A 21,389-nucleotide genomic window follows, 5' to 3' on the forward strand; every position below is an offset into this window, starting at 1 on the left:
ATTACAGTTCCAAGTCTCCATTTTACATGACCTTCATGGTAAAGGGGATAGGAAACTGCTGCACGTTGCTTGGAAAATGATGCTATTTCTGGAGCTACTGTTGGTTAGTGAAATTGCTATTTTATTTCTAATGAAAATTCATCATGTATTATTTATTTCCTATTCCCTGTTTTAAATGCACTCCATCCTTCCTACTCTATTACCTTGCCTTTTGAATGTAATTTCAGAATGTTGGAACAATTAGCTTTTTCATTCAAAGTAACTGATAACTGAAATTATGCTGTCCTTGTGCATTATTAAAAACAACAACAGTAACCAGGTATGTTCAAAGGCTATACAACATTCAAAATCCTCTTTAATATTCTAGTTCATAACCTTAACAGACATTTATACATGATTAATGAGGCTTTTAGTAGCTGTTTCTGTCACAGCTTGGGTAATGCCACCTCCAATGAATATTCCAAGGGAAGGGTCTTACTGGCAGTGTCTGAGTGACAACTGTGAAGCAGCAGGCTGCAATGTACTTTCTGACAAGAGACAGAAAGCCTAAATGAAACAAAATTCTGTCCTGAAGAAGTATAAACTATTCAAAAAGTAGAACATGGGAATTGACTACATTAGGGCATATTTTGTATTACAGATTCACTAACAAATTGCTTATAAAGGGTTTCTAACTGTGATCCCACTGCCATGCTATGGCAAATGAATAACTTAAGATCTTAGATATAAACACCTGGATGAGCAATGTAATTCCTAATTACATCAAGAACACATAATTTTCAGACATGACACTGCAGGTATCAGTTCCAAAGAGAGATATTGAGCCTAGAGCTCTGAAACATACAAACAAACAAAAAACTGCAAAACAATATCAAAAAAGAGCTCAACATAGCTATGACAACTCAGCTAGCTCAACCTTTTTAGCTTGGTGATAAAAAGACTGGGAAGCAATTTGACTACCACATGTAAGTACTTTCAAACAGAAACATATCCAGGATAATTAGCGTGGGTCACCAAGGGTAAATCACGCTTGACCAACCTGACTGCCTTCTGTGATGGAATTACTAGATCTGTGAATAAGAGATGACCAGTAGATGCGACCTCCCTTGGATTTAGCACAGCTTTCAGTATCATTTCCCACCCTGTATCCAAGTTGGGATTTTACAGTCTATATGGGTAGACTACTAGATGGGTGAAAAACTAGCTGGAATGTTGGGTTCAGAGGGTGACCGCTACTTGTTCATGCCGTGTGTGGAAGTCAGTTACACGTGGAGTTCCTCAGTGTCTACTCTGCTACCCGTCCTTTTTAATATTTTTATCAATGACCCAAAGGAGAAATCAGAACTCACCTGTATCAAGACTGCAAATAACACCAAGCCTGGGGGTTTCAGTCAACAAACTCACAGGCAAGGGTGCCATCCAGGAGGACCTAGACCAGGGGTCCTCAAACTATGGCCCGCAGGCCGGATACAGCCCCCCAGGGTCCTCAATCCAACCCCCCGTATTTACAGACCCCCCCCTGCCCCCACCCCCACCCCCCCCCGGGAAACCAAGCAGCCACAGATGACTGCCTGCCACTTCATCCGTGCACTGGCTCCCTGTTTAAAAAGTTTGAGGACCCCTGACCTAGACAGTCTGGAAGAATGAACAAAGCAAAGCCCTACACCTGGGAAGGACTAACCCTTTCATAATGGCACAGGCTGTGGGCTAGTCCTGCTGGGAAGGACCTGTAGTCCTGGTGGAAAAAACATTTAACGTGAGCCAGCAGCACACCTGGACAGTGATAAGGCCAATGGCATCCTGGACTGTATCAACAGGAGCACAGCAAATAGACTGAGGAAAGTAACTGTTCCCCCTTACTTGGTACTCACTAGACCACATCTGGAACACTGTCCAGTTTGGGGGCCCAAATGTAAGAATGACATGAAGTTCAGCATAGGTCTATTGAGTTGTAGGGGGCTGAAGTGCTTCATCTGGGCTTGTTCAGGCTGGAGAAGGCTCTGTGGGACTTAGCAGCAGCCTCCCAGTACCTACAAGCAAACTGCAAGAAGACTGAGCCAGGCTCTTCGCAGCAAATACGTGGTGAGGGGATGAGTGACATCAGATGTAAATTGAAGCAAGGGAGGTTCGAACTAGATACAAGGCGAAACTCTTTCCACCTGAGGACAGTCAAGCAGCAGCACAATTTGCCCAGGGAGGCTGTGTAGTCCCTGTCCTTGGAGGTTTTCAAGGCACAACTGGATAAAGGCCTAAGAAATCCTGACTGACCCTAAAGACTACCTGATTTGAGCAGGAGTTTAATCAGGGAACTCCTGGCATTGCTTCCACCCTGAATAATTGAGTTTTAGAAGATACCGGGTACTGACAATGTCTTCAACTTAGTGAAGAAAAGTAGAACAAGAACCATTTACTTGAGTCTAAAACCAGATGAACTGAAAAGAAAATTTCTAGTACTGCCTATGATTAACCAAAGAAACTAGGGCCAGAAGAAAGAGGCGACTCTCCACTCCAGCTGATTTCAAATCAAGGCACAATGCTTTTGTGGAACATTTGGTACTCAAGTACACACAGAGTATAAATATAAGTAAGTATAAACATAAATAAACTGTATGAACCATAGTGGAGTACAAAACAAGAAACGAGATAAAATGACAAAATGGCTTTAACTCTTTGCCCATAATACCAACAAGTTAAGAAAAATGCTAGCTATTATTAGGTTAAATAAGTATTTTAACCAAGAAAGATTAAATCTTGCCCCACTCAAAAAGTAAAATAAAAAGAAATCAGAAACAGAAACATAACAAAAAGAATTACTAACTTTATATAATTTCCAGTCCTTTTCCAGTGCAAGGCTTCTTAATAGGTAATGGGCCTTGCTCCCCGGTTTGCATTTCAGATTAATTCACACTGAGAGCTTGAAGTCACTTCAAATACTATGTAGCAGCCAATTTCAAGATTTGTATTGAGCTCTCTGTAAAAACAACGGATTCTATACACAGAGGAACTTAAAGCAGCATGCCATTATCAATTGTGGACACAATTAAAATAGTCATTATGACAAGGCAGCATAATATTATTCTAAAAGTAACAAGGTGAAGCCTGCATTTGCTCAGCTTTTAAAAATCAAACAAAATCAGTACTGTCCTGCCTGCCAATACATTAGTTTTCAAGTATGCAGCCAGCACCCCTTATATTTCCAATTTAACAGCAATCCCATAAGCGTTGCACTCTAAAATGAGCTCACAGTGTTACTTCCCATTAAGGCAGAATTTTAAGTAACCAAATAAATTTGCATATCCAAATATTTGTATCTGGCCCGTAACTAATTTAGAAATGTATTTAATACACGGTGAAAATCTTTACATGTTCTCACTTGCGATTTAACTTGGAATACAATTTTGTTTTGAAGCAAAGCACAAAATTCATCAGCCAAGGTTACATGAAAGGAGCTTGACATTTTAAACAATGCCTTTTTAAAATTATCGGACTGTAAACTAGTCTTTGAACAGTTTTTAAAAGGGTAAAACACCTTTCCCTGTACTAAGATAACTACAAAGCCTGGATAGTTTTTTTTTACTCTTGCCAAATAACACACCTATTGCCAAACGTAAAATGTTCCATCCCACCCCAAAAAGGTACAAACTACAAACTAACAAAAAATAGGAGATCCAGCATCTTCTCACCTCACCTGACTGAACTATAACTGCTGAACCCCTTTAAAGCCAGGAAGAAGTTCATCAGGTAGACAATTTAAAAGCCTAAGTGCTGATTATTCCAAGTCTGATTACAAAAAGTGCTAGTCATATACTTGCAAGTCAATGTACCTACAAACTTGAGGATCTCTACCTGAAGAAAGAAGAGGGCAGAAAGATAATCCAGCTATAACAACACATCACCACCCTGAAGGATATGGATTCTAACTGATTTTATATAAAGGGATTTTACATAGGTATTCATTGATTTCCTTTATTCAGCCTCCTGGCACAATAACCATAGTCAGTGGCCAGAACTAATAATCTTCACACAGAGGCAAGAGCCTCATGTGTTCACAGGTTTTGGCCATGTAGGCATTTATATAACTAAATCAGAGTCCTATAAAACATTTCACAGAATTCTTTACATTTATACCTCATAGAGCAGTGTCCCACTGCTGTCCGACACTCTGCAAACTACATACAACTGAGCAGCAGTACACTGGACCCGAGAGCAAGAGAAAGCCTGCAGATATGTGACCATGACCTAGCAGAGCCCCCTGTGCAAAGAACCACGCCAGACACACATTTCCCTCATTTGTACGCCAGGCCCTCTGTGCTCTCATAGCTAGACACACTTCCTGCTTTGTGTCCCAAAATCAGACTCAGTGGCCCATGTCATCCATACATATAAGGTCTAACACACAGGTTAGACTCAGAGTTCTGTAAACCGTGCCCAGAATATATATGGCCTTTTGGAACACTTTTAAGTAATATTAAGAGCAGATCTGAAATGACATGTTAATTTTAATGAAAAGTAAAATCTTACAGGGCATAGGATAAATCAACTTTTAAAAAATCAGAAAATACAGAGAAGAAATCAGTAAGGTGGGGATTTTTCCTTGCACTTTCTGAAAGTTCAAAGGTGAGAAGAAAATCAAATAACTAGGGCCAGCAACTACCTCCTCCTCAGCAGTGAGAACAAGGTAAGGAAGACCATTTGTTGAAACCTGCACCTTGGGAAATATTTCCTATGCAAGCCAAACTAGATTTATTTAAATTAAATCAACAATGACTGATCTGCATTTATCTGCTCTGATACAAATCATTCAACATCCCACCCCCAGCCATTATTCCCCTCCTACCTTCAAAACTCCCAGCAAACAGATAAATCCACGTAATGGCTGGGACAAAAAGGACGGTCAGAGAGGCAGCCAGGAATTTCCGTCGCCCTCTGCAGATTCCCAGCATTCTCTCAGGAGTACAGATTCCCAACTCAGTGCTGTTCCTATGTCGGAAGCAAATAGTCCACAGCCTCCCACATATTACTCCCTGAAAAGGAATGGAAAAAATATTTTATCAGCTTATCTCTCTACAGAAAGGTAGACTATGCCAATGTTCCTAAAGAGTTAAAAGAACAAGGCTAAAAATGGGGTTACAGCAATTGCAAAGCAGTACCACTTTCAAAATTATCCATGTCTACTTAATCATAAAGTTTTAGAAGTCAGACTAAGACAGTAAGTGAATAAAACACATCCTATCACCTAAACACACAGTAAGCTAATCTTACAAAAAGACATCCTCTTTATTATTTTTTTTTTGCCACCTTTTACTGTACAAAAACCCTGGGTTCTTTGATGACTATGTGTACTGGTACCCCTGGGCAGATAAGAGAAAGCCACCAATATATCTTCACCTGCTCCCAAAGAGCAAAAGTCGCACCAGTGAATCAATGAGCTGGCTGCAGGTGGTCATGAACTCAAGAATGAACTGAAAAATGAAAGGTAAAGTTTGTGGGCAGAGGGGTGTTATTAAAGTGACCCACTTTGTTAATCAAAAAGCAATGCTGATGAACTGCTATATACAGGGAAGAAGAGAAAGAGCAAAATGGGCAAGGAAGGTTCCTTAGTCACAAAAGGGGGTATCAGAAGCTTTAGACTGTATGCTAAGAGAAAAGTAGAGGATTCTGGAGAGTACCACTGTTTTTATGAGAAAAATTAATAATTCTGATCTTATTTTGTTTAAAATATTTCTGGAATAACAGCAAAATGATCTGATGATTTTTATTCACAAGAAAACGAATATTCCCACACCAGTACAGGCATGCAGGACAGAAAAATAATGTTTCACATAATTTGGTGGGGTTTTTTAGAAAAAGACAGAAAGGCTAGTGTTAGACTAGAGAAGCTGGAGAAGGAAAAGGAGGTATTAAATCCATGCAAATCTAGTTCAGGTTTTGTGTGAAAGGGCTTATGTTTCCTGATTTAAAAAAAAAACCACATTGGTCTACAAGAATGACATGCAAAGAAACACAGACACTGGCAGTACAAGGTATTTAGTAACAGTGCCCTTTGGTTTATGCTAAGCTAGCACTAGAGCTGAAATAAGCAATTAAAGCATTTTTACACTGACATACTAACAATGGCTACTGTGTGTCTTCAAAATGTATCTGAGCTCTACAACTTCACTTATATTGCAGTGAAAGTCAATTCTGAAATCAAATTACAACAAAAATGAGAACTCTAGACAAGAGAAATGGGTTCAGACAAAGAACTCTGCTGCTGGAGTTACCTCGCTGCAGTGCTCAGGCAAACTTAGAACTGTTCCTTAAACATTCAATAGAGCCCACTTTACTACACTACAGTTTAAGAGCCATGATAGTACTCTGACCTTGGAACTGATAAAATGGACTACAATTTGTCCAGAGCCAGTACAAAAAGCATTCCACTGTGTCTGCTTTTCAAGGCAATGAATGCTTCAACACAGAGATTTTGCACAAAACATATGGACTTATACTAATGTAATATAAATTTTATACATTTTTATATAATATATAAAATATTTATTTATATTATAAATATGTTATTTTAGACTTAATATAATTAATTAATATTTATATATAGTAGACTTAATAACTGTGGTATGAGAGTCAGTGTTAGACACACACACATGTTTAGTAGATACATTGTGGAGAATTCTTATCTTTATTCACTGCATTTGGATAACTGTTACATTTCATTTCTTTTCCTTACATCACATAGCTTGTACAACTACTTTGAAAAGAGTCCTTTACAAGCCTACTTGAAAAACGCAATTTTTCTGGCTTCTGTGTTTTACTCTTGCTACATAGGTGTATACTGTAATGTGCAAAGAATCACTTTAAGACAGAATTTATGCTTCTTCCTTTAACATCTGGTGTGCCTCATTGACATCAATCTGTGCATGGAAAAATAAATTTTTGCAAAAATAAACTCACAAGCAGGGGTCATTTTCAAATAGCCACATCTTGTAATGCAGCATGCTCTGGATACATACTGTTCCTATCAATGACACCTGTAAAACCCACAGGTAGCAAAGTAAGAGTCAACACCACATGTTTCTGACATCATACTGTTACACTGATGCAAGTTTTTGGGATGGCACCTAGACTCTGCAGCTTGGGGTTATAGTGCTGGTAGCAGATCAGTTCTACCTGGGGCTGCATATTTAAGAAGTAATTCAGATTTTCATATATATTCTTTAAATATCCATGCAAATTAAATCTCTGAATAGGTCAACATGGAGGATGATATCCATCTTTCCTGCCCCACGAATGTAAAATACCCCAACAAATTAAGAAAGTATTGCAGAAACATTGAACTCCCAATTCTGCTACAAAGGGAAGCTAAGAACGTGGCAAATCCAGTTTTCTATAAATTGTAATCGTTCAGACAAAACAGCCAAATAATTCTGCACATTCATGCAGATCCTTTATCTAACTAGGAAGACATTTGGGGAAAACGCTAGACAGACAAGTCAGCTTGCAATAGATCACCTTAGGAAATGCTGAGGTATTTCTTTTAATGATGCTTTAAAAAAGGAAAGAGCCATAAACTATTTTAAAGGAAGTTTCTACTACATCCCCACATCCCCAAAGTTGTGAACAGCTTCCCTTGAGTCTTAAATATTCATTTTCAGTGTATAAAGTCACCACACCTGCCAAGTATTTTTTTCCAAACTAGACAATGCATCATGTGCAAACCCTAGACAAGAAATTGTATAAAATGCCCATGAATGGTAATGAAGATGTTTAGCTTAAAGGAAAAGCTTTGGAGTCAATCATGTATTTGTTATTGGTTTTACTCAAAGAATTTTACTTAACATACCATTGTCAAATAAACTGAAAGAAGATATTGCAGTTCTTTTGATATTTTTTTTTCCATTCAATTCAACAGGTGTCAGAGCTACATCCATCACGAAAGGAACATGACTGACAACACTGGCTGGAGGAAAGGCTGCGCACAGAACACAGTAGCACTGCGCAGATTTCTGCAGTATGGGCTTGCCATTGACTTTCAGACTTCTCCTACAGCATCCACTGGTACTCAAACCATCGTCCTATTGAATTAGACTGTCACCTGCCTAAAAGGTCCTAGAAAGCAATTTCACAGGCTAAAAATGAAGCTATAGATGTGACTGCTAGCTACATTCATCTTTTCAGTAATAACAAGTACTGTAAGATGGTTCGCTTCCTCCTGATAGCTTTCAGTCTGAACAGCTGTGCTAACTAAACACCTGTACTTAGAAGAACAGAGCATGAAATATGTTCAAAGAAAATAAAAATTATTAGGAAGTAACTGGCCAATTTAAGCACAGGATCTAGGTACAATACTCAAAAAAATAGCCAGTGGCTCCTCTTTATCTGTAACCCCATATTTGTATTTTCAGATACACCTAACTGAGCCGCAATGAACATCTGCAACTTTAGGCATCTTTATTGGGTTTATCTCAAAATCAAGGGAGATCAAAATTAGCCTCAGAGTGAAAAGGAATGGTGGGGAGAGTTTCTGGTAAGGGGTTTGCAGTTTGAAACATATTCTCAGCTTCACTCCTCCAGACACAATCAGATTTTCTGCCCGTGCCACAGACACAGAAAAGGTGCATGCATTTCATGATATTCTTCTACCTTTGTCTTCAATTTTTAATGTATTGAATGTGCTCCAAAAGCATTATGTCATTAATTTTAAAAATCTGATTAAGTAATATCCAAAAAAGTTAGCAGTGTGCATATAATGCATGTATGGCTTGCTCTCAGTAAGTCAGATGCTCTACACTTCTACAATATGCCCAGTTCAAGATTTATAAAACCTGTGGCACATGTACAGATCAATAGACATTAATACAGCAACCACAGCCCAGCTCATCCGTGATTACTACTAATGGTGCTATAAAAGGCTGCTAGCTTGGACAATACCTGTATGGTGGGTCACAGTGGGCATTAAAATAAATTGGGTTTCTCATTACAAAGACTTACTCATTACCTTCTTACCATATGGAAACAGTGAATGGAATGACTTTTGTTACTTTCACATAGGGTCAGTGCTTCCACTAACTACATTATCAGAGTGGTTGCTTTGTTTTAAATCAAGGATTATCTCCTCAGCCAAGTGTGAAGCAGCTCTCAACCCATATAAGTAGCACATACATTAAAGTATGTAACACAACACTAATCACATTGGTATTCAGTTTCTATTCATTTATTTTTTTAATTATGGCATGACAGCTCGACTGTGTCAGACATTCAGCAGGAGTTCAGAGGAACAATGGAAGTAATTATGAAAACAAAAATCAAACACAATTAACTAGATTTAACTGCTCTACTATAAAAAGCTTTTCCAACTGCTTCATGCATTTCCTTGCATTTGTTACAGTTAATCTTATCCCAGTAATCTTTTGTTTGTTTTCAGAGCCACTGAAATAAATACGTAGTTAAAGCTGTTTATAAACCAATCCCGTGCCTTGCCTTTGCCGTGTTTCTTGAATTAATGTTATCTAATTCTTTATGCTTTTCCACTCTTGCAGTCAGAAAGTCAATGAACAATTTCTGCCGTAAAGCTTTTCCCTTGGCTCTGTGTCAATGTAGCATCCATCCCTCACAAGAGATTCTTCACAGCTTTTTGCCAGACTCAAAATATAAATAACCTTAAAAAACCCAGCAGTATCTTAACCAGCATTTTCCTGTTTTTCTTTAAAATGTTGCTGATGTGGGGTTATAGAGTTTACTCCTTGATAGTTTTTAATCTTGTAGCTTTGTGGTCTTCCAATTATGGAAGTTGGCTGTCATGTGACAGATTTTTGTCATATTAGATAAAAAATTGGTAACGTAAAGGCAGAGTGTGGAATAAACCCAACATTATGAAAGAAATAAATAGTAAATCTTTATTTAAATTAATATCCCTTTGTTAACATACTCCACTTCTCAAGTTCTTAGAACAGAAATAGCATTTTGAAGGAAAATGCCATCTCCTCTCTCATCAACCTTTTCTTCTCCCACGTGGAAGAACATGGTACAGAAACAAATCTAAGGCTCCCTTTGCTCCCAAACTGAATTTTCATGGCAGCGGAGATCCTTCCCCTGAATCAGACTTCTTAATCCTATGGTATTATGAATTTAAAGAAGGATTTGAAGTAAACTCAGACTCAGCATCCACCTTGCTACAGAAAATCATAACGAGGAAAACTCCCCAATCCAAATGATAGTTTAGAAAGCTGGCATGGGTTCATTGCAGCAGTGGGTGCATGGGGGATCTTCCCTCCTAACATGCACACCAAGTTACTCGAGGGTAAACATTACGTACAGTAGAGTACTTGCATATTCATAGTATATTACACATCCATTTTCATTCACGTACAGGTGTGGCTACAAGTTTCTCACTTGTAATGCGAGTTAGTGTGCATCCTCAGACAGCACTGCTGCAGTTTTTTACCAACTATACATGCTTCAGCACGGGGTTGCCCTCTTTTATGGGGTCTATTTGAGTTGGAGGTCATGATCTCCCATTACCACAATTACCGTTTTCCTACTTTCAACCACTTTTTTGCGGATTGTGACACCTTATCAGCTTGTCTCCTCTTTCAACCAGCACTTTCTCACTTGGAAGCTTCTTTCTGCATAATTTACCCTTATCTGTTCTTTGTTTCCCAAGGTTAACTCCCCTGATTAGAAGTCCTTTCATTCATCAGTTTTGACGACTTGAGAGGGTGGGTCAGCTTGACCTAAACTTTGTGCACATTCTTGTTTAACATATAGTTGAACACTACATCAGAGTTTGGTAATTCTGGAGTTTAGGCAACTACCTCAGAAGTTCTGTGAAGCCACTTTAAAAGGAACAGATTACAGCACACTTTCCAAATGCTACCAAATTTACTCCTTCTCAACTAGTTACAAGAATATAGTCCTATCCGTAAGAGAGAAAATAGCTGATAAGTTGACAGCACAAATGAGTTCAGCCTTGGAACTGTGCTAACTGCTCCAAGGGCACACAGGATTGACACCTTCTTTTATATCTTCCCTCAGTATGTGTCGTGGCTCAGGGAAAATTCTATTACTGTCCTGTTAATCAAAGTTTTCTAGAAGGTTCCAGCTGTAAGCAACACCACTACAGAAATGAGGATCTATTCCGACAGTAGCTTACAGAGAGAAGCTTCCACATTTTTCCTTTTTCATTCCCATGTATTCCTTTATGTATGTGTACATATAGATGTATTTACACAGGCATTTTTAATGGCATTGCTTTTTCCTTTCAAGCCTAGTTTGCTCAAAAGAAGGAAAGCCTGCAACTTTAAAAATTATCAAGGAATAACACAATTTAAGATCAACAGGATAAGACCCTTTTCTCCTATGCCTCTGCTAAGATGTCACTGTTAATGTAATGGGAAAAAAAAAATCTATCAGTTGAGAAGAAACAGCAGCAACAAAACACAGTCATGACAGAAAGATCAATCTTGCCTGTTATTCACATTTCATTTGTAACTCAAGAATGACCCTTATTTTAAAAGCAGTTACTGACCTGTTTTTAAAATGAGTTGTCCAAACTCTGCTTTACTGCCTCACCTATATGGGCATGCAGCATCAGTATTTCCTCATTCCCCAGTTTATCTCAGGACTCAGTAAATTTCAAAGAAAGTGAAACATACAAAACAGATCCTGACTCTGTTTGTGTATGGCAGAAATCTAACAACATACTATATACACAGATTAAGAATACTTCAGAATTTGAGTTCCCAATGTCATTGAATTATACATATACTAGAGATCATGGCCAACCAGCAACAGTAACTGTGATAAATAATCTTCAACAGTAAAACAATTGTGGTCCAGGATCATGGTTTACACTCAGAGCACAGCACTATTACATATCTGAATTTCAGACTCAAAAAAAAAAAGACAGAGCTTCACATCTTTCCAAATCCAGGCCTTTCCACCTGAAATAACGGCAGGATGAAAAAGAAAAAGCAACATGCTACCTGTTCTTGGCTAGAAGAAAACATCAATATATTGATGCATCATTGCTCTCCCTGCCTCTATACCAGGGCATCTATCTCCTTCATAATCAAATACTGAGGAGTTACGGGTTTGTCCAGTTTTTCATTCGTTAATTCCCTTTCTTGGGTATCGTGTGCATGTGACCATATAGAAAACAAAATGTTTTTTAAATCAGAAGTAGGGTGCTCCATGCACCATACATAACACCTCAAGAATTTTGATGGCAATACTTTGCCTCTCAGCTGAAGTTCTCAGATGCTTATTCAAAAGCAGTGTTTGCCTTCATTAGAATCGTCTACATATGAAGCTGCTCTAACAAGGCAATTGATTAAAGATTCATAAGAACATTATGCCCAGGAGAAAACACTTATTGTTTGAAGTGTTCTTTCCTGACAAAAGAATCCATGTCCCTCTATGAAGCGAAGTCCTATTATTAATAAAAAATAAAATAAAAAAGAAAAGAAAAAATAAAAAAGAACCCTTTGTTTTACTGCACAGATCTCAAACTACAAGTTAGTTTTACATGGGGACTTGTACCACACTTATAGCAGCTACTTACTTGTCAGATGGAAATGGAAGTTGTCATTGTACTTGCACATTGCTCTCTATGAAATACTTGTATCACATTAAAAAAAAAAAAAAAAAAAAAAGAGAGAGAAAGAGAGAGAGAGATGGGCAGGCCCAGGTGGCTCTTTCCTCAATCCTGACCATGAGGAGGAAAGAGTTGTGGAGGAGAAAATGAATCCTGTGGGTCAAAAATTGGTTGCCCAGCTGGTATTGACAAGATACGTTTTGATTTTACAACCATGGGACAAACTGAGAATGGAGAACCACTAATAAGAGACAGGATCCATCTGACCACATGAGGCAAAAGTGTCTTTTCCAATAGGCTGGGGTCAAACTGCTGAGGAATTAAATTGTGTGTAACAACGAGGGAGATAAAAACCCACCAACAAATGAGAAAGTGGTGGGTTGGGCCAGCAAGCAAAGAATGTTGAGTGATGTGGACAGGAGATACCTGCCTGCAGCAATCAGGTAATGGATCATAGAATAATAGAATCATTTAGGTTTGAAATGACCTTTGAGATCAGCAAGTCCAACCGTTAACCCATGACTGCCAAGTCCATCACTAAACTATGTCACTAAGCTCCACATGTACATGTTTTTTAAACACCTCCAGATACAGGCTTTTTAGGAAGGACTAACCAAGAAGGCAAGGAGGAAGAAATGTCCTATATGTGAGAGCTGTAGAAATGCACAAAGCTCTCCTTGGGATCCTCCCCCTCTGCTCACCACTAGTGAGAAACATCTATAGTGTTGTGTCCAGGTCTGGGTTCCCCAGTGCAAGGACACAGCCAGAGAGGTTGTAGAGCCTTCATCCTTGGAAACAGTCAAAACCCAACTGGACATGGCCCTGAGCAACCTACTTTAGTTGACCTTGCTTTGAGCAGGGGGTTGAACTAGATGGTCTCCACAGGTCCCTTCCAAACTCATCCATGATTCTGTGACTCTGCAGTTTTGTACACAGTCATAAATATACAGTGGCCGTTCAATTTAAATCCTCAAAAATTCCAACTAACATCTACTCCACTATGCATGAGTAATAATGCACATAATTTTACTGAAACACACAGAGAATCCCAGGTTAAACTTTTAGCTAGTATAAATCAATACAGCTTTACTAAGGTCAATTCAGCCTGCATCAATTCACAACAAATATGAACTAAGTCTCTTATAATTAATGGACAAGAAGTTGGATTTTTCATAGAAGCAGCAAAGTTCTCACCTCATCACTACATACTGCTTAAATATTACCAAACCTACAAATGTTGCTATCAAATATACATAAAAATAAAACAAATGATGTAATGAAAATTTCAAGAATTTCATATTTGAATAATCAAGGAATAGGCAAACAGGAAAATAGCATTTTAGATATATATACATATGACCATGCTTGAAAGCAGAAGAAAATCCTTCGCTACGATTACAGTGGTACTTTACTAAGCACATTATATATTCTCAATAGTTCTTTGATGCTACTGCAGGACAAAATAGCACCGTAAGTTCTGAGCTATTTTTTTAGTAAGTTTCCTGCTTAAATCCCCATATGACAAGGTCCAGTATTTATTCGTTCTTAAATATTATACCATCCAGGTAGGCTACAAGGACTATCCATTTCCCTAGGCTTTCCCAGGGCTGAGTGCGTTCTATACAGGCTGACGGAAAAGGTGCCTATCCCCCATACTCCTCCTTTTTACCTGACGTAGAAGCTAAGCTCTTGCAAAATAACTTGTCAGGCACTTTTCTTAGTGTGGAAGACAGCTGTGGGTTTAGGTTATTTCACATAGGGCTATTCTTCAACAATGGAACACTGGAAAAGGGCTTGATAAGCTGGAATTTCTAAATACAGATTTCTCATGCCTTCTTATTTGGCACTACACAGATTAACGTAGGTATTAGACAAGAATGGCACGACCATTTAATGCAATTACAAAAGGAGTACGAAAGGTGTTATCAAAGCCGAACAAAGCTATAGAATAGACTAGACTCAAGAAGAGACACTGGCAAAAGCACTTACTAAAGAATCCAAATTTTCCATGTGTGCAGTTAGCATTTCAATAGAATCATAGAATAGTTTAGGCTGGAACGTTCCTTTGGAGGTCAGCTACTCCAATCCTCTGCACAAAGCAGGTTGAATACTTTTCTTTCAAACCAATCTTTAATTTGGATAGCTCTTTACTCTTCATTTAAAAACTATCATCTGAGGCAGGGTGGTCTGCCTAGAGAAAAAGGGCAGTGGGGTAAGGCTTTCTACGTTCTCTCCATTTCCTCAAATTGCAGTAATTTTCAGTGAACATTTCATTGTTCCTCTGTATGAGAACTTCAGTCTTTGTAATCTCTACCTGATCTCATTATCATCATTGTTCTCTGAAGTTCCTATAATTCTCCAATTAGATGAAGGTGAAGAAATAATAAATATAAAATATTTAGCAAGCCCCTTGTAAAGGAAATGAATATACCGAAATGAATGACCTTATTCACATGCACATAATTAACAGTTCCACTTTAAATTTTATTATACTTCATCATTTTCAGAGCAGAGGGGAGGTTGCCAGATCTTTTCTAACAAAAGGAATAGAGGATAATGATGATGATGAGGATCATCAAAGGATGTAGAGGACTGTGCAGTCATGGGCATGTCATATAATACAAAAGCATGCTTTGCACTGGATGGTGTTTGAGATTAGGGGAGGGAAAGAAAGGAAGAACATCTCTGACTGTCCTTCCTAACTCTGCTCCTACATTCTAATATCTTTTACGACAATTTGACTCCTTCTGTGCTGTACTGGCAGTCATTAATATAAATCCAGAGCAGAAGCAAAGCTAACCTCTGGTAACTTCAACAATGGGTCTTCTGAGAGTAGGAGAAAGGCTGGGTAAGTCTCAAGAGAAGAACTAAGGTGAAGGAGTTCCTCACTCGCTGGTCTGAGGCTGTTGTCAACTGGATGGAAGTACTTCACCATGAGACAACCAAGTAGGAATGCCTGAAAGTCGTATTATAAATATACCCACCTTTTGCAGGGAATTCTGAAAAACACCTGAGCTTTCTATACTGAAGACTTCTTTCTGCAATAATTCTGCACATCACACCTTGATGGTAGTTTAAACTGAAAGATCCTTAAATATGTCTTTAAACAAACACATACATACAAACATACATATATAAATGTAACGTCAACTGACATCAAAGACAAAATAACACATTTCAACTGTATTTTAAAGAAAAGATACTCAGTCTACCCAATGAAGCTGTAGTTAAAAAAACTCCATGTCTACCAATACTGTTAAGTAACTTTGTTCCTTTGCTTGTTCCAGATCTGTGATCTGCTATGGTTCTCCACACATATCTTGGCTCCTGGGCTTTCCCTCAGGGTGAGCCAGCTAGGTCTTTCTGACACAGAATCAGGGGAAGTTTTGAAGAAGATTCACTACAGGGACCATTCCCTACAGACAGCGTGGATGAGCTTGCTGCCTGCGCACTATACAATCCCCCAGCAGGGTGGCTGCCTTCAGGCACTGACATGCAGTGCCTCAAAAAATACAACATATACCCTTTGCATCATGTCATGATTGGGTGAACTCTGGCAGGTTTTCTGAATCATACAAAGAAAGAAAAATAACAAAGTCTTGTGATCTAAGCAAAGCCTGCTACGCAACATGGATGCAGCCAGTGTGCTCTACAGGAGCCAAGTGTTGTGAATGACAGCCATTCTCCACCTCTTGGCCTGCAGATCAGGATGTGCTCTCTGGAGGCAATGCCCTTGGCAGTACAAATGTCACTGCTATAATGTCTATTTTGTTATCCACAGATGGCCTACCCTGTTCTTGCATCATTAGCATTATCTTTTATCATAACCACATGGTACACAATATTTATAATCTATAGGCCATGTAAACTACAGGTACACGGCAGATAAAATGATCATAAAATGAAGGGGGTCAATTCAGTTATACCAGTAGAGACCAGGATCATGATACTGACCCCAAGGCTAATGTTTCACCAAAAAGATAAGATATACTGCAGTATGTATTGCAACAGATAGCAATAATCACTACAGATCACCGCATTTTATGCAGAAGAATTTTCTCAGTTGCTTATGGGGAACTGTCAGTAAGACAGTATGACAACATGACGACTGAAAATTCTAGCACAATTCTAAAAATACAACCTTTGAAAACTTTTTTTGTACCTAGGAGATACAAAAATATAGGACATAATGCATTTATCTGAAGGTCAACAAAATTACTCCATAGTATTATCAAAACTGTACCATACACACATATTGGTTGATTTTGACAAGAAATTACATAATAGTTTTTCCAAGACTCACGTATAGCTATGAGGATGTATGTTGGTAGGACAAGTTTTGGTTACTGCCAAGATTATATTAACTACTTTTTCAATTGATGAAAAGATTTAAAAAAAAAAAAAGGCTGAAAAGGACTTGGGTGTCTTTTTTTTTTTTTTTTTTTTTTTTGCTACTGAGGATTAGAACTACATATATATATATGTAAAATACTTGCAGTGAGTACATATTATTGCACATCTGAAAGAGGAGGTAAATCCTTTACTTCCAATACAACAATGAAATCACACTGAGAATTTTTGAAAATATAGAGAACATGCTTAAATCAAACAGTATGAACTTTGATAGTATGTCATCATTTGCAGTTCATGCTACTCATGTCAACTCTGGGATACAGGAGTTAGTAGAAAGTTACGAGTATTTTTTCCACCACTAATGGCTGGGAACAGGCAACTTATAATTTGGTCTTGAAAGTTCTGAAGTTAAACTTTCAATTACTTTTCTTTATTTGTCAAAAAAGTTTCATAATTATACAACTTATTTTGTCTGCCTTGCTTCATGGAAATGTCAAAGCATACCTTGTAGTGGCTTTAGTTTTTTATACCATGCCATTAAAAGAAATTTAAAATATACTCCAGTTATTAGAAGTTGCTCTGGTACATCAGGTGAAGACAGCTCAAATGCATGTTTTGAGCATGTTAATACTGACAAAGCTGTAGATGAGGGACAGACCTACACAGCGACATAAGGCTATTTATATCTCTTCTATAATACACTAAAAATGTCTTAAGAATAGCATGATCTTACATTTGCTGAAATTTAGACATAATTTTGTAATTACAGGGTAAATTATGACTTAAGTGGCTGCTGCTTTGGCCGTATCTCTCACCTAACCTAACACCCTGTGAAAGCAGAAAAACCTGTAAATGTAATATGTTAATTCAGCAATATGCATTAGCTCTGAAGTGCATACCATTGATTTTGTATTTCAATGGCACCAAGCAAAATCATCTTCATTTGATTCAATTTCTCTAAAATGAGATAATTTTTAAAACAAAATGCATTTCTTCCTGAAGGGTTTCAACTTGATAAAATGCTACACATGGATGTTAAATCTATGTTTTGTGAAGTTTATGCAGTCTTTTAGCATTTTGTAAGAAAAGAGTGATATTACACATTTGAAAACTTGTGAAATGTATTAGTTTCTAGCTCACATACAGTAGTTAGAAGAATGTTTTACTTTTTAAACAGACTTGAATAGATTAAAGAAACCTGTTAATATTGTTACAGATGACTTAAAATTACATCTCATCTCTATGGGAAAGACTTTCACAAACTGATTTTGAAAGAGAGGGACAGTGGAATATACTGAAAGCGACAATAAGTACCATTTTAAATAAGAAATTGAAGCTGTAGATAATTGGAAAATAGGACTGAAGACTATAAAAATGTGTAGTTGAGTGAAAAATATGCTAGAGAAAATGAAGTTCCTGTAAAATGCCCCTTAAACTATAGTAACACATCTTATTTCTGCCTAAGTGGCTGTTTTAACAACAAGCATTAGCAGCTTGACAACCTCAGGTGTCTCAGAACTGGAAAAGGAAGCCCTACCAGCCAAGGGAGGGGAAGAAGGGGCTGTTCTTCTCATTTTCTTAAATAGCACCTTCAGACTGGAAAGCTTTAAAAGTATCTCAAATTATACTTGCAACTATAAAAACCTGAAACTTTTCATTTTGTTTAAATGAAAGCTGAAGTTTTATTGGAACTTCAACAACTGAACTTGACATAAAATGCCACCTCCTCATGGCTCCTGAGAAAATCATAGGGGTTCACACTGCTATTATAGGCTTTACTGACAATGCACGTGTCTGCTGGAAGAAAGTTCAAACCACTGCTGGATACTGATCACAAATTCAGACTGTTATCATGTTGCTCTTGAAATTTCTCAGTCCGATTCAGGCAGGTAGGTGTCAGCTGAGTTGGCTATGTTGCACTGTCTTCCAAATACATACTGCGGTGACAAACTGCTTATAAACTTCAATAAACAGATGCCTGGAGTAGTTTGTATCTGAGCAAGGTCCTGTAATATTTTAACTGTTGAGAAGACCTTATCAAGTGTTCACACAGAAATAAGAATCTATTTTAAGACCTTTTCAAATTAATATTATAAAACAGTAGTATGAAGTAAAGCGGAACTTTATAGGTTGAATCATGTCTTTTTAGTGTCTAAAAACACTTCAGAAGATGTTGAATATGCAATAAATCTTGAGGTATTTTTCGTCACCTTCAAAGCTACATTCAACAATACGATCAAACACTGTATGCATCATTCTTCTAATACTTAAAGTGATGCTGGCAAACAGTTACACAAAAGAGTTCAGGAGGAAAACAAGTTTTTGCACTGAAATGATAGCAGGATTTCATCAGGCTTGAAAAACTTGAAAAAAGTAGTTCTTTGGGAGAATATAACTTTACTACTTGTGATACTAAAATACTACATGAGTATAAACTGGGCGGGGGTTAGCTATTCTCAGCCTTCATTTGATGATCTAAACTTTTTTTTTTTTTTTTTTTTTTTAGCATTTCTAACATTCCTGTAAAGTACCCTCATATTAAGATACGAGGATCTCTAAATTAAATGTCATAATATTTACACATCTTCAGGAGTCCTTGTCTTTAAAGTAAAAAATTTAAGAATGCAAGGAAAAACGGTTACATAGCAAGTCAATGATAAAGTAGGAGAAGCATCAAAAAGCCTAGCTGCAGTGAAATATTCCATCCACGCGATACCTCTGTCCTCATTAATATTTTACCACAGTTGCTCAATAATATTGTCTAAGTGCAACTAACAAAGATTAATGAATCAGATCTACACTAAAAAAAATACACAAAATGTGTATTTGTTTCATAATGACATACTGGATTTTCTGTTTAGTTTCCAGTGCCATCTGTGAGGTTAAGAGAATTTGGATAAGAGCATCTAAAATTGTTTCACTGTGTGAGTAATAGAAAAGACTTGGAGGAATAAAAATTCAAAAGTTTATGGGGAAAAAAATTCAATCAGCATGCTAATAGCAGTAACATTGTCAATTGAAACCCTACAGCTACCATGACATATGTCCCAGAAATTCAATCTCCATTCCTTTTGGTGAATCATTGTGGAAAAAGCTGGAAAACAGGCAGTTTCAGCTCCAACTGAGAAAGAAGTCAATGAGTGGGTTTACATCAGCATTTTAATTCAGAGAAGAAATACCTTCATCCCTTTTGACACAATCTCCCCAAACATTCCTGATTACTCTAGGCTAAGCCACGTGATTGAGGAGTCTGAGAGGGCACAAACTGGATACACTTAGGATGAAAGAAAACCAGAAGATGCATTCCAGAGGGTATGCTAAAGGATGCTACGGATGTTCAGCTGCTGGGACAAGACTGTAGCTAGTCTGCTGTAAAAACCTTGGACTGAATGCAGCCTGTGTATCAGGTCCTGTGCACCAAATATTTCACTCTACAAATCCATTCCTGCTGGGCCCCAGGATGCACTAACATGGCCAAAGCTGTACCACATTAAGCTGCAGAAAAAGCTGAAGCCACACAAAATGTGATGTGAACTGAAAAAAAACCAGTTTTACATAGCTGCATTAATGAGGAACAACTCACAGGCTGTGGTGCTGTCACAAAAATCAACGGCTGTGATCAAATGCAATTTTTTTTTTTCATCTAAAAATTAGGCTATAAAAGATTTCCTTTTTTTATCATCTCATTCATAACCTGTCTTATGTTGAAGTATACAAGCTCAGCTAATTAGGTACTTGATAAAGCTAGCTTATTTGGGGCATTCTGGTTTTGCACTTACAGTATGCAAAGGAGTTAAAAATATATTACTTATTTCATCCACACTTTTTTTTCCTCAAATACACAGTTCTAAGGAGTTATTTCCTCAAAGATGGCAATGAATTAGACATATTCTAACTTTCAGTGCTTCAGAGAATTTTTTAAACTAAGACAGCCAGAAATTACACATCCTGATGTTTTAGTTCTGCTTCCAAGAAAATAAATCAATTTCAACTAAAAAGGTTGTCCCATATGAAAGTAAGCTATGTAATTCCATAAAGTGCTTGCATTTTGCAGTAGCACACAGTGATGCGTTGCAATGCCACAGTCAGACAGCAGATGTCACGTTGTTTAGGGAGATGACTACAGGAGAAGAGCCGTCCCTAATGCCTCAAGGAAAGGGGAGAGGCGAGTGGGAATGAATTCCGACAACGGTAAGCAATAAAAATAATGCCACACATTTGCCACTTGCAAAAAAAACATATAGTAGCCAGCAAGTGGAAAAGAAGTCCCACTGAACCCTAGAAGTGGGTGGCTGGCTTACCCATGTAATGCAAATAACAGCAATGTTGTCCAAACAAAAACTCACTTGTGGTCAAAATGGCAAGATTTCTACATTCTTACTTCTCACAGTGCAAAAACTTCTTCTTACACGATTACGCCTATGTGCCTTTCCATGGGAGAACTGCA

General features: G+C 37.7%; 1 protein-coding gene across 5 annotated transcripts in view; it reads right to left on the reverse strand.

The window, feature by feature from the left end:
- Nucleotides 1-21,389, reverse strand: part of LARGE1 (LARGE xylosyl- and glucuronyltransferase 1) — a 287,229-nt gene that overhangs the window by 193,862 nt on the left and 71,978 nt on the right. For 4 of the 5 annotated variants that reach the window (XR_013929088.1, XM_080393311.1, XM_080393308.1 and 1 more), the window contains one exon: nucleotides 4,838-5,024. Coding sequence is in view for 4 of the 5 variants with exons in the window: in XM_080393311.1 (XP_080249437.1) it covers nucleotides 4,838-4,943 (106 nt within the window). In the remaining variant the exon portion in view is untranslated. The remainder of the gene's footprint in view (nucleotides 1-4,837; nucleotides 5,025-21,389) is intronic. The other variant, XM_080393310.1, reaches the window with a different exon arrangement.

This window comes from Falco punctatus (genome assembly GCF_963210335.1).
Source record: "Falco punctatus genome assembly, chromosome: 6".
NCBI classification, from domain to species: domain Eukaryota; kingdom Metazoa; phylum Chordata; class Aves; order Falconiformes; family Falconidae; genus Falco; species Falco punctatus.